At 37.7% G+C, this 14,015-nt stretch overlaps 1 protein-coding gene across 1 annotated transcript in view; it reads left to right on the top strand.

The window, feature by feature from the left end:
• The window catches only part of ACOX3 (acyl-CoA oxidase 3, pristanoyl), a gene marked incomplete at its 5' end in the record, with an annotated part of 78,107 nt that extends 69,166 nt beyond the window's left edge, over window positions 1-8,941 (top strand). Inside the window, 2 exon segments of the mRNA XM_072406887.1 lie at window positions 305-391; window positions 1,870-8,941. Of these exon segments, the coding sequence (XP_072262988.1) occupies window positions 305-391; window positions 1,870-1,977 (195 nt within the window).
• Between the last annotated feature and the right edge of the window lie 5,074 nt (window positions 8,942-14,015).

The following is a 14,015-nucleotide window of genomic DNA, read 5'->3' as shown; positions in this document are numbered from 1 at the left end:
CACTAATTAGACAATTCTCTTGTGTAATTATACTGCTACCAGAAGTCTCACATCTAACAAGCAATAGTTATCTGCCATAACAAGGGATGATGTATGGAAATTCTGTGTTTAAAAAGCAGATGATTGGCATTGAGGCAATAAAACAGACTTCTGTGATCTCCCTTAATATATCCCTGCAAGTGTGAGCACTCACATTACAGTTTGTGTTCCATTTCTAGCAACCGTTTACTCCTGCTATATTATGTCTTTGTTACTACGGAAAGTAAAAATCTCTGCCAACTTTTTTTTTGTCCTTCTCACACAGTTGAAAGATGATGCAGTGTCTCTAGTGGATGCCATTGCACCTCCAGACTTCATTTTAAATTCACCGATTGCCAAAGCTGACGGAGAGGTAAACTTTTTATACAGCATTATATAAAATATTTACTGATTTTTTACAAAGGTTAAAAAAATAGTCAGTGGTTGTTGTGTGCCATATTCATAAGGTTCATAGATAGCTGTTTTAAAGACCCTAACCTTTATTAGGCTGTAATAAACACAGACCTAGAGAGCCCCATCCAAGGCATATAAGGTTTACTAACTTATATGCCAAGGTTTACTTGGCTTTTGCTGCATACAGTGAGTATGTGGTATTATGATCCTGAGCATAGCACTTGGCTAAAGTCACAAGCACAGCCCAAGACAAAGCAAAAGAAGCCTCCTAAAGTGTAACCAAAGTAGCATGAGCTGGCAAGGCTTTTTTGCAAAAAGGAACATGAAATGTATATAAACATTCTTACCTGCCTGATGGCTCCATGAAGCTGTCAAAATTACTGAGCTGTGCATGCCTAGCCGAGCCTTGGTTCCCAGGTTCCCCGGCACGTCCTGGCTTCCGCTGTGGTTGCCAGCACTGTATGCAGGCTCACAGGTGACACATCATCCTTACCCAGCCAATCAAGATGGCAAAAGGTTGCAAGATTGAATGAAAGGAAGAGGATGGCAGTGCCTTGTGACTAAACAGGAGGGTAAGTATCACAAGGTTTAGTTCCACTGTAAGCAGATCAAAGTAAAGCAGAATTTACCTGCCCAAAGTCTAGCAATGTGTGTGAGCTACCTTACCAGTGCCGACATCTTCTTCCAGGTTTTTAATTGGCCCCAGGATCATTTAAAAAAATAATCCATGTGGGGGAGTTTATTAACCTTGTAATAAATAAATAATACAATTCTGCACTGAGCTTTGCAAGTAGTGTATATTTTAAGAAGCAGTTCTTCTATTTAACAGTTTTGTACACTAAACTTTTGCAAAAATGAATGCAGGGGCTATATACAAAGTGCAATAACTTACAATGGCCAATAACTTTTTTTTATATTGTGATTAGTAAAAGATTAAAGTGTAATTAAACCCAACAACTGACGGTTTCCCACTCAAGCTCTCAAATGGCTGGTGTAGAATGCAGAATAAGATAGCACCTTCCCTGAAGCATGGGCTTAATTTTAATTAGTTAATTCAGTTTTATGTATTTCATGCACTGCATATTTGCAATATTTATTCGGCCCAACTAATTTGAACATGTTTGTGACAATCATGAATTGTATCAGTTAATTCTTTAATAATAACGAACACAAACAAAAACTGTTATCTCCTTGTTAACAATTACAAAGTGTATGTAACATTTTTGAATATTTAACCTTAAGTTAACCTTACTAATTATGATGAGCCACTTGACATCCTAAATGATTCATCCTTTAAATAAACTTGTGCATTCACTGGACTGTGCATACTGAGTAATCTCTCCATAAACTGCTAGACAGCCAATAAAAGGTATCACTTAGGCTGTGGATTGCTGGTATCACATCTGTTTACAATCTAGCTGTGATGATGTTTTGCAGCTGTACAAGAACCTCTGGTCCGCGGTTCTGCAAGGAGAGAAAGTCCTGGAGCGTCCATCTTGGTGGGCAGAATTCTGCACCAAAAAACCTCTGATTGCCAAACTGTGATCTCCGCTGTGAACCTATTTTGTAACATCTTCAGTTTCTGCAACTTGTTAGGGTACAACATGTCTGAATGATAATCCTATTTGCACAATAACCTGTCATGCACAAACTGTGGGCTTTCATAAAAAAGGTAAAGGAGCAAGGAACAAGAAACATGGTCCTACATTGACAAGTCAAAATTCAACAAACTAAAGCCAGATCAGTGCAAGGTGGATTCTGCTTGGTTGTTTGAAATGCTGCCTTTTTAACTTTGCTCTTTGCTTTGTTTATTGAATGCCCACTGTGCACTGTATAGAGCTAATTACTTGATAGTAAAGTGACATTTTTATCAGTATTTAGTAGTAACTTTTAAATATACTTTTGTCCAATAGAGTGTAAGCATGTTTGTAAGCATTCTTGTTTTTTTACATTTTAACCACTAATGAACAACTACATAGTACAAAAACTAAGTTTGTCTCCATTTACCAGCCAGAGAATGGGCATTTTTTTATGAATTGCACTAAAAATATGACTAGAACTATAGATTGTTATTGGGGTCCACTGACAATTAAGAACAAGCAGATATTATTTCTGTGTTAATTCTGTCCCCATGGCTTGGTGTGCCTCACCTCTGTCTTGTGCCGTCTTGTAGCAGTTGGTATATGAATGTGCCAAATGACTCACCAACTACCATTTACCAAAGCCAAAATACACTAAAAATAACTGCTATTTAATTCATGCTACTGTATATGGTATAACTTTTTTCTGAAGATTTCCTTGTTTTCAGTCATGGAAAGTTACTGTACTCAATTTATATCTGTATTCCATATGAACATATATTTCCATTCCCTCACTGCAGTTGTCAACTCCAAGTTATAGGATGCTGATGGCTGCATGCAAATCCTTTGTAGATCTTCTATCCTTAATACCTTTATCTTCACACAGAGCTCTGAGGTATTATAATCCTCCGTCTCTCTGAAGTGTAATATTTTTTTTCATGCAGTAGCCAACATTGGCATGGAGAATTGGTATACAAGGAGAATGTGACAACACTGGGGTGGAGGATGAAGTCATCTCAGACATGGCCTAAATGTCTTATAAGATGCTATATATTCTACGTTCATTCTACAGGCAGATAATCTTTTATTTATATATATATATATATATATATATATATATATATATATATATATATATATATACAAAATTGTTATCAGTGTCCTGCTGACATTTTCCATAACCAAGACTAAGGAGTAAGCTATAAGAAATCTCCCCAAAGTAAAAAGAGTTCAGGAAAAGTTCTCACCAGATTTCCCCTTAAAATTCAGAATTTCCCGTCACTTTCTGTCTCCTTAACAGAGATCACTGGTACAAACTGTATCTAAAATTGTATCCAAAACTGAAAAAGGTATGGCTTTACATGTATCTTAAAGAAAAACTCTACTTATTCACAAATATTGAAATACCATAGTATACCATGAAAGTATGTTAAAGCCCATCTCTAAGCAAAATGTACCCCCCACCCCATCCTGCAGGTTTTGGAAGATATATTGACCCAAATATGCCATCCAGAGCCCTTGACAGCACTAATTCTGGGAGCAGGGGACCATTAATCCAGTGTTGCACATAAGTCCTCCTATTCCATATATATTATGGATCCCAACAAAACACCGCCACTAGACAGCCAATGGGATGTCTCCACAATAAGCAGGAAGTGACGTGGAATCCTATAAATCGACCTCTAATACTCCAAGCAGAAGAAGGCTGGGGACTAGGACATCATATGGCCACAGCTTTAGGTTGGTAAACGGTCATTTTACATTTTTTATTGCCAGCATTTAGTTAGCAGGGGTGGAAGAATGGGGGTTAAACATTTGCTTGGATATCAATTCTCAGTAAGCATAAATACCTAGTTGTTTGCAATATTACCCATAAAGCAGCTTTAAATGTTGCTTTAACATTTCTATTCAATTTTTGTATAATGATTATTATTATACTGCATAATCATATATTTTTAGATGCTGCCTCAAGTGGCTTTTTGTATATTGAGTCAGCCTCCCTAACAAACTACTACTGATATCAAGTTTACAAACTGGCAGAAGGTTTTAAAATGAATAACTATATGGGTTTTTGAAACTAATTATATTTATGTATAAGTGAGGGAATGTTTTCACCAGAATTACTCCCCTGCCTCTGACTGGGACCTTCCACATTTTTTTAGGCCCTACCCCCTGCAGGAAGCCCAGCCCCTTTCTTAATATGGCTGCATTTGCTATATTGGACATTGGGGATACATTCTGCAATCCTAGTATTTTTACGGTGGCAAAGCCAGAGAATTGTCCACTTCAGTATAACATGATTTGTTTCAAAACTGTTATTATTGTGCCTTATAAGAGAAGAATTACTGGTGAAATACTTTGGTAAGCCACACCCCTATAGTACTTCATATCTTACCCCTATCCCCAGGAGCATGCCATTGGATACCACATTTTTATCTTGCCTTGTGATAGAAGTATCTTTTAATAATACTTTTCTAAAATAGTTTAAAGTAAAAAATAAAAATTAAATTTTGTCTGTTTATCCGTGTCTGCTCAGTATCAATGCCAGCTTTTAGTTTTCTGGCAGAGGCCCTTTAATTTTTAAACTTGTCTTTTTAGATAGAACACAGTCACAAAATGTGCTGCATTTCAAGTTATTTTAGTTCTAGAATCTGTACCTATAAATGTAACTGGATGTGTTTTACACCTCATAATCTTTTCTGGAACAGCTACAATTCAGCAAGGTGCTGTATACATGGAATGTCAGTGTGTGTACACATCCAGGAGGTGATACCTTGACTGCCAGGAGTTATTTTTAAGGTTGTTAAGCAGACATGAGATTTGATTGACAAAGCTTACATTCTAGGATAAATATACTTATTTTATTCTTATTTCAAGTATATAACCATATGGCTAAAATGAAGAAGTATAGTATAGTATTTAGTTGTTAAAGCCTAGAACCGGGGTAATATTTATTCATGTTGTATTCAAAAGCAAAACAATATACAGTGTAGGACAGCTTTTTTTTAACCTTTTTACCTGCAGCAAAGCTTTAACATAATTTTCTGGTCCCAGGGAACCCCTGCTAAAACCAATCAGGGGAAAAGAAGCCTTGCAAATTGGTGGCCAGTGGAAAGAATGTCACTGGTAAAGCTTCAACCCCTGGCAAATGACACAGGATTACCTAGAGTGTGGACTCTTAGTGTCTCTCCACTAAGTCTTCACCAGAGCACCCTGCAAGATGTAATGGGCCGGGGGCCTTAGTGGCCACCGCACTGCTTTACTGCAGGCAGAACACCAGGTTGCGGCCCCCCAGGCTCTCCCCACCAGGGGCGAACCGAACAAAGGGGTTCGGTGAAGGGACAGTCAAGATCAGGTACTGGGTAGGATGCTAGTGAGAGGCTAGCAGCAAGTAAGTGTAGTTGAGGTCCAAGCAGGGATTGGGGCAGGAGGCAGGTAAGTGTAGTTGATGTCCTGACACAGGTCAGGGCAGGCAAGCGTAGTCAAGATTGGGCCAAGATCAGAAATCCAAAAGGCTAAATGTGGCAGAGTATAGTTAAGCAAGTCTCAGGTAGCAAAACTGAGGATTAAGCAACCAGAGCATTGAACAAGCTATGTATAAATAGGACTAGCAGCCAATAGAAGGACAAGATTGGAACCAGGATCTAATCCACTCATTGGCTGCAGCACATACTCTGAAACCCTTTTTAGCTATGCACACCCTCAGAATAAGTGCAGGGGATGTTAGGAAAGACACTTATCTGCACAACTAAAGGGAGGCTGAGGATGCTGCAAGCTGCTGGACAGATGATCTGTAGGTAGAGTGGTGGTGTTACCCTTACAGCGGTGATGGCAAAACTTCTTTTATAGACAACTAAAAACATCATCAGAATCATGCAGCTGGCTCTACCAAGTGGCCTTAGCCCAAGAACTATGACATTGGGGGTCAATCAGCCAAATTTGAGAAATTCCTTGCAGCCTCTAGAGGAAACCTTGGGGAGAATGAGTGGTGTAGAACATACTGTAGCAGAGATCATAGTAGGCTTCCTGTAACTGTACTAACAGTTTATATGTAGAAGTTATCATAAATGTATAATACCAGGTGTCTATTAATGTGTGCAACTTCCTTCACCTCTTAGATTGTAAGCTCTGTTTGGCAGGGTCATCTCCTCCTCCTGTATAATTATTTGTATCCGTCCGTTATTTGAATACATATTTAATATACAGCACTGCTTAATATGCTGGCGCTTTATCAATACAGTTAATAATAATAATATGTGCAGTAACCTTGTATTTTCACCATTCTGTATTCCTCCATTCATTGAACCTGCCACTTGTTCATTAGAACATTTTCCCTGATGAGCTGTTGGAGTGATCACACGATCAGTAAATAGTATTTGGGTTGTAAGCATTTCTGTAGGATCCCTGCTGTCTGCTAGTATTGTGTACAAAGCTCAGGTACACAGCTTGAGATGGAAACTTAAAAAAAAAATCTTCCTTATATAACCCCTAAACAAACAAGCAGGTTTTATTTTTACTTAACACAGACAAGAATTAGAAGTTTTAGTTTGGGCGTCTCTGTGTTCTTGACCCAATATTGTGTATACTATTTATCCAATTGGATGGATGAAGGAACACCATCGTCCTTCTATAAAGCACAGAGTATGACTTGGTTCAAAGATAAGACTGGCATGAGTCAGTCCTATCCTAATCTTAGAACAGACTGTACATTGTTCCCTTGAAAGACTTATTCCAGTAAGATGCTCTCGGAGGTAAACTCAATGTTTCACTTTGTTATGATAACAAAGAATAGAAGTCATCATGACCTTTTCTGTTCAAATGAAAACGTAAACCCCATGCAACTGTAGATGTGGTGGCTGCAATATATTTTTTTTTAGGCTAAATATATTTTTTGCAAGTACAGTACAATACCTATTGATCCTTCTAGAAATGCAATACCTTTGTAAATTGCTATGTACTGATCTAAAATCTTAAACAGTGTTATCACCTTATGTGGAATGTACAGCGTTGCGTAAGAGGTTGGCGCTATATAAATCCTGTTTATTAATAAAAAAATAATAATAATAATGTGGAAAACTTTTATGTTATCTTTTCTTGTTCAAGCAATATATCATCCCCTTTCTATGTAAGGATGGTTCAGAGCCATTTGGTTACTTGAAGCTCAGTTCCTAAAGAATTAGTGTTTGCAGGTTTGACAGCGGGCGACAGTGAGCAATACTGCTGCTTCCATTCATTGTTCATGGGGCTGCCGGGCTACATGTAGAGTCTCCCCGAAGGCTGCAGTTCACTGGCATTGCCAGTCTTCTAATGGCCTAATGGAGATGAGTACAGTACTAACCTGAAAAGCAAACAAAGCTGCTCCCCCACAGATACAGTACAATATGCAATTATTGTCTGCTAACATTTATTGGTAGAACTGTTACTGGTAGAATTACTGTAAGTACTATAAAGAAGAAGCATGGGAAAAAAAGAAGACAAATGCAACCACTAAATCTGAGGATTTCTAACCTGCCATATGTTACATTTTTTCTTAGATTCATTTTCAGTATGTTTTGCATGAAGGTTTATATTAGAATGACAAAAGTATGATGCTGAAATTTAAGAAAAAATAATCAGCAGTCATTTGTTCTGTATGGCTGAATGGTGAAATCCAATTGGTTGTAACTGCACCATGTACTCCTATTTATTGTACAGCGCTGCGTAATATGTTGGCGCTATATAAATCCTGTTTAATAATAATAATGTATCTTTCTTTCCTAAATAAGTATATATGTTTTTTTTAGAGGGTCCATCAATATGTCTGCCTAAAAGTCATGCTATTTAGTCAATGGTATTTAATGTCTCTAAGTGCAATTTTAGTTCCTTGTATGTGTTACAGTGCATTTTAACACACCTGGTAAACCTTTCCCAGGTTTTGAACCATGCTTTTATCTGTATCTCCTGATTGGCCGAGAATGCCCTCTGCAACTAATTGCCAACATTCTAACCTTATTCACAAATTCGTAATGAGACGTTCTCCATGATAATATGTATGATTGATTTTTACACAGGATGGGGTATAAATGAGAAAATGATTTAGTGTTGGATAATAGATCCATTTCAGATTTGGCAAACTGGGCAAATTACTAATTGAATGAGTGTATTACTAAGTGTATTAAAAAAAAAACAAGAGTAACCATAAGAACATTCTGCAGCACTCATGAATCAATGATATTAGTAGTCTGTCCCCAGAAGATCTTGAATTCTATTGTCCCTATCATACAGACACACACATTGTTCAGAAGCCAGTAAGCTTTGGACTATAACTGGTCCGCCCTGACAATCACCAGCCAATTGGATTGTTGTTCACATTTTACCATAACAATTGGCTCCCACCCATTGTTTACCTTGCCAACCTTCAAAGTATGTCTGTTTGATGTAAGATCAGGTTGCACCCACACATTACGCATGGAAATTCAAGTTAAACCCACCATGGTATTGGACTCTAACCTCATCCATACTTCTGGCATGTTTTTACATTGTGGGAGGAAACCAGTATACTCTGCAAAGACAACACCTGCTAACTCCATGGAAGCAGTGGAATTTTCAATAGGCTTCAGTGCTTTGCAACATTTTGTATTTTGAGACCTTTGCTATGGATTTGTTTGATCTGTCGGTTTGCCTTTGTTTTGGGGCCACAGAATTCTGTTTGTAGAATGTACAGTAATCTTATTATTGAATGCAACTTTAATAGCAAAATGTGCTATGGGACCACTTCATATGTACCATAGACTGTATTCTCTAGACTGCGTCCCTTTACCATATTCCATCCTGAAAACAGCATTGACAAACTTTTCTTATCATTGTGACTAATGTATATTTAGAAAACAAATGTGACTTCTATATGTGTCCGTGATTACATTTAACACCACAATAAATCTTTATAATTTATGACGACAGCTGAGTATAGTATAACTCATTATCCGTGTGTAAACGTCCCTTAAACACAGCAATATAAACAACACCAGTAAAAAAAAAATATATAATATTTATATATATATATATATATATATATATATATATATATATATATTGCAGGATACACTAAATCCTTTATTATCTGCTACTACAATATGTATTAAAAATGTGAATTGTAAATTATGTAAAGTGTATGCAAAACTTCCTATAGTATTCCTGAGAATAACAGTTTCTGTCCCTTAGTGGCAACACTCACTCACCACACTGTAATATTGGAGGGGCCCGTGTGATGGATCACACCTATAGAAAGTGTGAAAGGTAAGTCAAGGGTTTTGAGGGGGGTTATTATGTTGGGCATACCTGCTATGTATAAAACCATGGGTCTTTGATGTTTTCAGAACAGATAATACAGGTAACAGGATAGATTTAGGTAGTATAGATGTTGTTCTCCATAAAAATCAGAAGGTTTTTTCAAGGTAATTTTTTAATAATGACTTTAGTATGCCTTTAAATCAGCCCAATATTGTTGAGCGACTGCACAATTATTCTGGATCATTTGTGACTGGCGCATTTTACTCTCTCCATGCGGATGTTTGACAGCTGGACTGAGTCCAGACATTGAATCATGAGGGAATGAATAATCTGTGTACTGCTTCATACCGGTAAGCACATCGGGACTGTGCGGCTCAGCTATAAACATTCACCAGGTGCCAGATCATCAGATAAGGACAATATCTGTTCTTTCATCAGTGTTACAATTAAATTGGGATTTGATATGGTGCTCTGAGTCACAGAGGAGAGAAGTCTTTTCAAGATTCAGCATGATCCATTTAATACATTTTACCCTTGAAAATGTAGTCCTACATCCTATATCCTAGATGTATCCAATGCAATCTTAAACTGATATTTTTATGACAAATCTACATTTTGCAGCATATTGCTTTTTATTCTCTCTAACTCAGTAACTTCAGTGTTCCTTCAGTACTAACTCTTGTCCTTCATGATCATTAGCAGAGAGCAAAATGAAAAGCATCTTCCAATACATTAACAAGAAAAATACAATATCTTACCAGTCATAATGTTATCACCCACATACTAACGCTAAATTAATATTTCTGCTCTCTCTTTATTCTGAAAGACAGCAATTGATGGACATAAGAATGCTGATACCATATATGAAATCCATTGCCCTGCAATGCAAAGGCAAGATGTGTTTGGGGTGTAGTTAGGTATAAATAGCCACCCCAGCAACATATGTCTTGTGCATTGCAATGTCCGCATTATTGCTTTGCAATGAGTGCATGCCCTAATGCAAAGCACTTATAGGGATATGCCCCCACAGAGTGGCAATTTGCTAGGTTTGGTGAAATATTCAGCTATGTGCTTTCTTTTAAATCTAGAATTTTTCTTGCAGTACTTTTTTCTTCCAATAGATTAACCTTAGTCTGATGGCCTTTCTTATCTGGTTGGAGTTCAACTTTAAGACAAAAGACATATTTTTATGGGAAGTGTATCATACTGATACCTAAGTGATCGATGTACACATAATAAGGAGGGGGATGTAGTTGACTACTGCTAAAGCCAATAGAGAATCACATATTCAGGACCATTGCTATTGACAGAACCCTACTTATAATATAGTTTATAGGTCCAGTCCTTACAAAGATAAATATAGATAGGTGGTTTTGTGTTTAATCACATGTTCTTCTTGTGTACTTAGAATAATTGAAATCTGTCCTGGAGCAAATTACAATGAAAACACAGCTAAGAAATGTACAGACTCTGAAGATGAATCTGAAGGATATCTTCTGTCTGATGTCCTAGTCTAAGTAGATGCTGACTAGGCAGAGTCAGTCACCGAACTTGATTTCAGTGATCACTGTTATCATGGCAATATTAAAAAACATGACTACTCATTGACCAAGCCATATCATGCTCAGGGTTCTAAATTTTGCAAGAATATGTTCTACCCAACTCAGTATAGTAGCATCACTCACAGCAAATTTTAATTATAATATAAAAGATATATGTATTCTTTAAACATCCATTTTCAGCGATCACACTAAACCCGTATTTTTATTTGAAGGACATCTGTACTTTTGTTCTGAAACTCTGCAGTGGTGTTGTGTACAGTATGTTCCAGGCTAATCTATAGCCAGCAGAATAAAACTATGATTACATTTTCTAAGCCCAATTATTTTGTGAAGTGGGAATTTCAAAGCACAGTTATAAATTATTTAAACATCATTCTAATCTACATCATACTTTCTTTATATTAGTCTTCAGAAAAGGAGAGAGAGAGAGAAGTACTGTAAGTGTTAAGAGATCATAGAGTTAGTTGTCTGCCCTCTGCTCAGCAGTTTGCAGCATCCCCTGCTTCCCTTTAGGTATGCAGGCTGAGCTGTACATTTCTCAGTATCCCCAGCACTCACCCTGAGCCTGTGCATATCTATGCATAGCATAGTTTTAGGAGCAGATTAGTCTCTGGCTTAATCCTGCACTGCCATTTACTGTTTGGACTTCGTAGCCTCTCTGCACACAGTCAGCCAGTTGCCTGTTGTAGCGTTAAGCTTGGCTAACCTGCTGCTGGTGTGTTTATTGCATTGCACTTACTGTTTCCTGACCCTATGATTATATGCTGCCTAGACTGAACCTGCCTGTGACCCTGACTCTTCTCTGTCCTTACCCTTTAACACTTTGGTGAACTGATTACCTGTGTATGACCTCTGGCTCTGTTTCCTGGACTTGTTTCTGCTGGACTCTCCTGCATTATCTGTGAATCAACTAGTTACTAACCCTGGACTCCCAGAGTTTCTGTTGTGCCCCTGGTCATCTGTCAGTCCATCTCCAGATCCCATCCTTTTTGCACCAAGGTCCCAGGGCACCCATGTGCTGGGACATTGCAACTAGACTCCCGAGGCTGAGCTTGCGTTAGGTGCAACGCTAGATTGGGGAACTTTCACCTGATGGGCACTGGACTGGACATTATTTACAGAATGAGCACATTGGTTGGCCTCCATGTGCTGCTGCTTCCTCATCTTCCAGTAACAGGTTGGGGCTGTGATTGACCAAGCTGTATTGCTTTAACATCAGTAAAAAAAAAGTGAGGTTAGATTCCGACATTGCTGTCTGACAGGGGTATCCAGATTTAGAAAATAGCTAAACAAAAATATTTTATTTGCATATTTTAGTTGCAGATGTAGCTTCTTGCCTTCGGTTACATTTTGGGATACTCTATACAATTCCATGTTTAATGTGAAAGGTAAATGGTGCAATCCTGACCTTTGAAATACAAATACAGCTGTCCCTATAAGTAGATATATTGCGTAATACTCCTACAATGAACTGTAATTTAGCCATCTGTTTTATGTTACGTTAATACTAGATTACCTCTCTCACAAGTTTAACTTTAATTTGGAAGTTGCATACATAGAAACACAGTATTGCAGCTTGGAATATTCATGTAAGTGTCAGCACCGGAGCTGTTTGTCCTGGAACTGTTTACAGAAATCAGATAAAACTTTTAACATTTGATTGAATTTTACATAATCCAGATACGTTCTTGTTGTATAAATATTGAAGCCAAGTATTAAACAAAACAACCGACAATATTATTATTGTTTTGAAATGTTGTCTTCTTACGCTATTTCTGTTGGTAAAAATATTGGAGGGTTAGGCTACGTACACACATCAGATGATTCTCATCTGGATATCGCTCAGGGCTAGTACCAGAAGAGAATCTGGTATGTGTACAGCGCTCATCCAATGTCATTCACTGATCCATCCTGGCGGATCCACGAACGACCGTAATACCAGTGAAGGGGGAAAAACGCAGCAGGGTGCTGCTCTGTCTCTCTCCCCCCTCCCCATAGAGCAACATGGCATTGTATATACTGCACTCGTTCAGTCTTTAGTCATTGGAATGGATCGTGAAAGATCTTTTCCAGCGACTATTATTATACTTGTGTACGCAACATTAAACATACATGTGTTATTAAAAATAGGGGTTTTGCCCACACCCCATCACAGTAAAATATTTTTTATAAAATACCTTTTGTCTTATTATACTCCCTGTTCTTTATTTTTCACCTAGGTAAATCCATACATGGAGCCCAAAGACTGCTAGGATGAACTGGGTGCACAAAGACGGGTGCTCATGCACAGTATCTTCTGCTCAAAATGACTTCCAACATAGAGCATGTGTATGCACACCTGCTGCATGCAACTGCACATGTGGACCAGCAGTTCTAGCTAAGGTATCCTTTTAACAGCTAATAAGCATGCTCATCTGCCGATGACTACCAAGCATACACACACTGCACATTCCCAAATGTCTGCAAGCACTATTAAGAGGAAGTGAACAATTAGCAGTACAAAAATGTATGGCTGGTTTGGAAGGGAAGATAGTTCCCTGTAAAAAACATGGCAGCATGGCTTAAATTTGTAGAGTTGTATCTGAACAAACCCCAAGACTTCTGAAATGTCCTTTAGAAGCATGAGACCAAAAATTGAGATTTTTATCTATAATGCATAGCTTCAGGTTTGGCAAAAAAACAGCACAAACACCTCATACCAACTGTTTAGCATGGTGGTAGAGAGTGAGGATTTGGGCCAATTTTACAGCCACAGGACCTGGGCACCTTGCAAGTCATTGCAGCTTATCTATTTGATATATAACTATTAGTTATAAGTTCTCAAAGACTGGTGAAGATAGACTATCATGGGAGAATTTGGATAATCCAGCAAACATTGAATGGATCTGTTAGAGGATTAAAAAAACACTTGCTAATAGCAAATTACTTTTAAGAAATACATTCCAGGTTTGCTGGACCACCCATGTTTACCCATGATAGTCTATCCTCACCAGTCTTGGAGAACTTTAATAAATCAGTCCCATTGGGTCCACCACGAACTCCTCTGTATAACAAAGTATAGAGTGAAATGTAAGGCCATCTGTGTGACAGCTAAAACTTGGCTGAAATTGGGTCATGCATATAAATCCTGTTTATTAATAATAATAATAATAATAATAATAATAATGCAACA

This window comes from Pyxicephalus adspersus, chromosome 3, assembly GCF_032062135.1.
Source record: "Pyxicephalus adspersus chromosome 3, UCB_Pads_2.0, whole genome shotgun sequence".
In the NCBI taxonomy this organism is placed as follows: Eukaryota; Metazoa; Chordata; class Amphibia; order Anura; family Pyxicephalidae; genus Pyxicephalus; species Pyxicephalus adspersus.
Note: the sequence above shows the minus strand (reverse complement) of the source record. Positions and strands in the feature narration are given on the sequence as shown.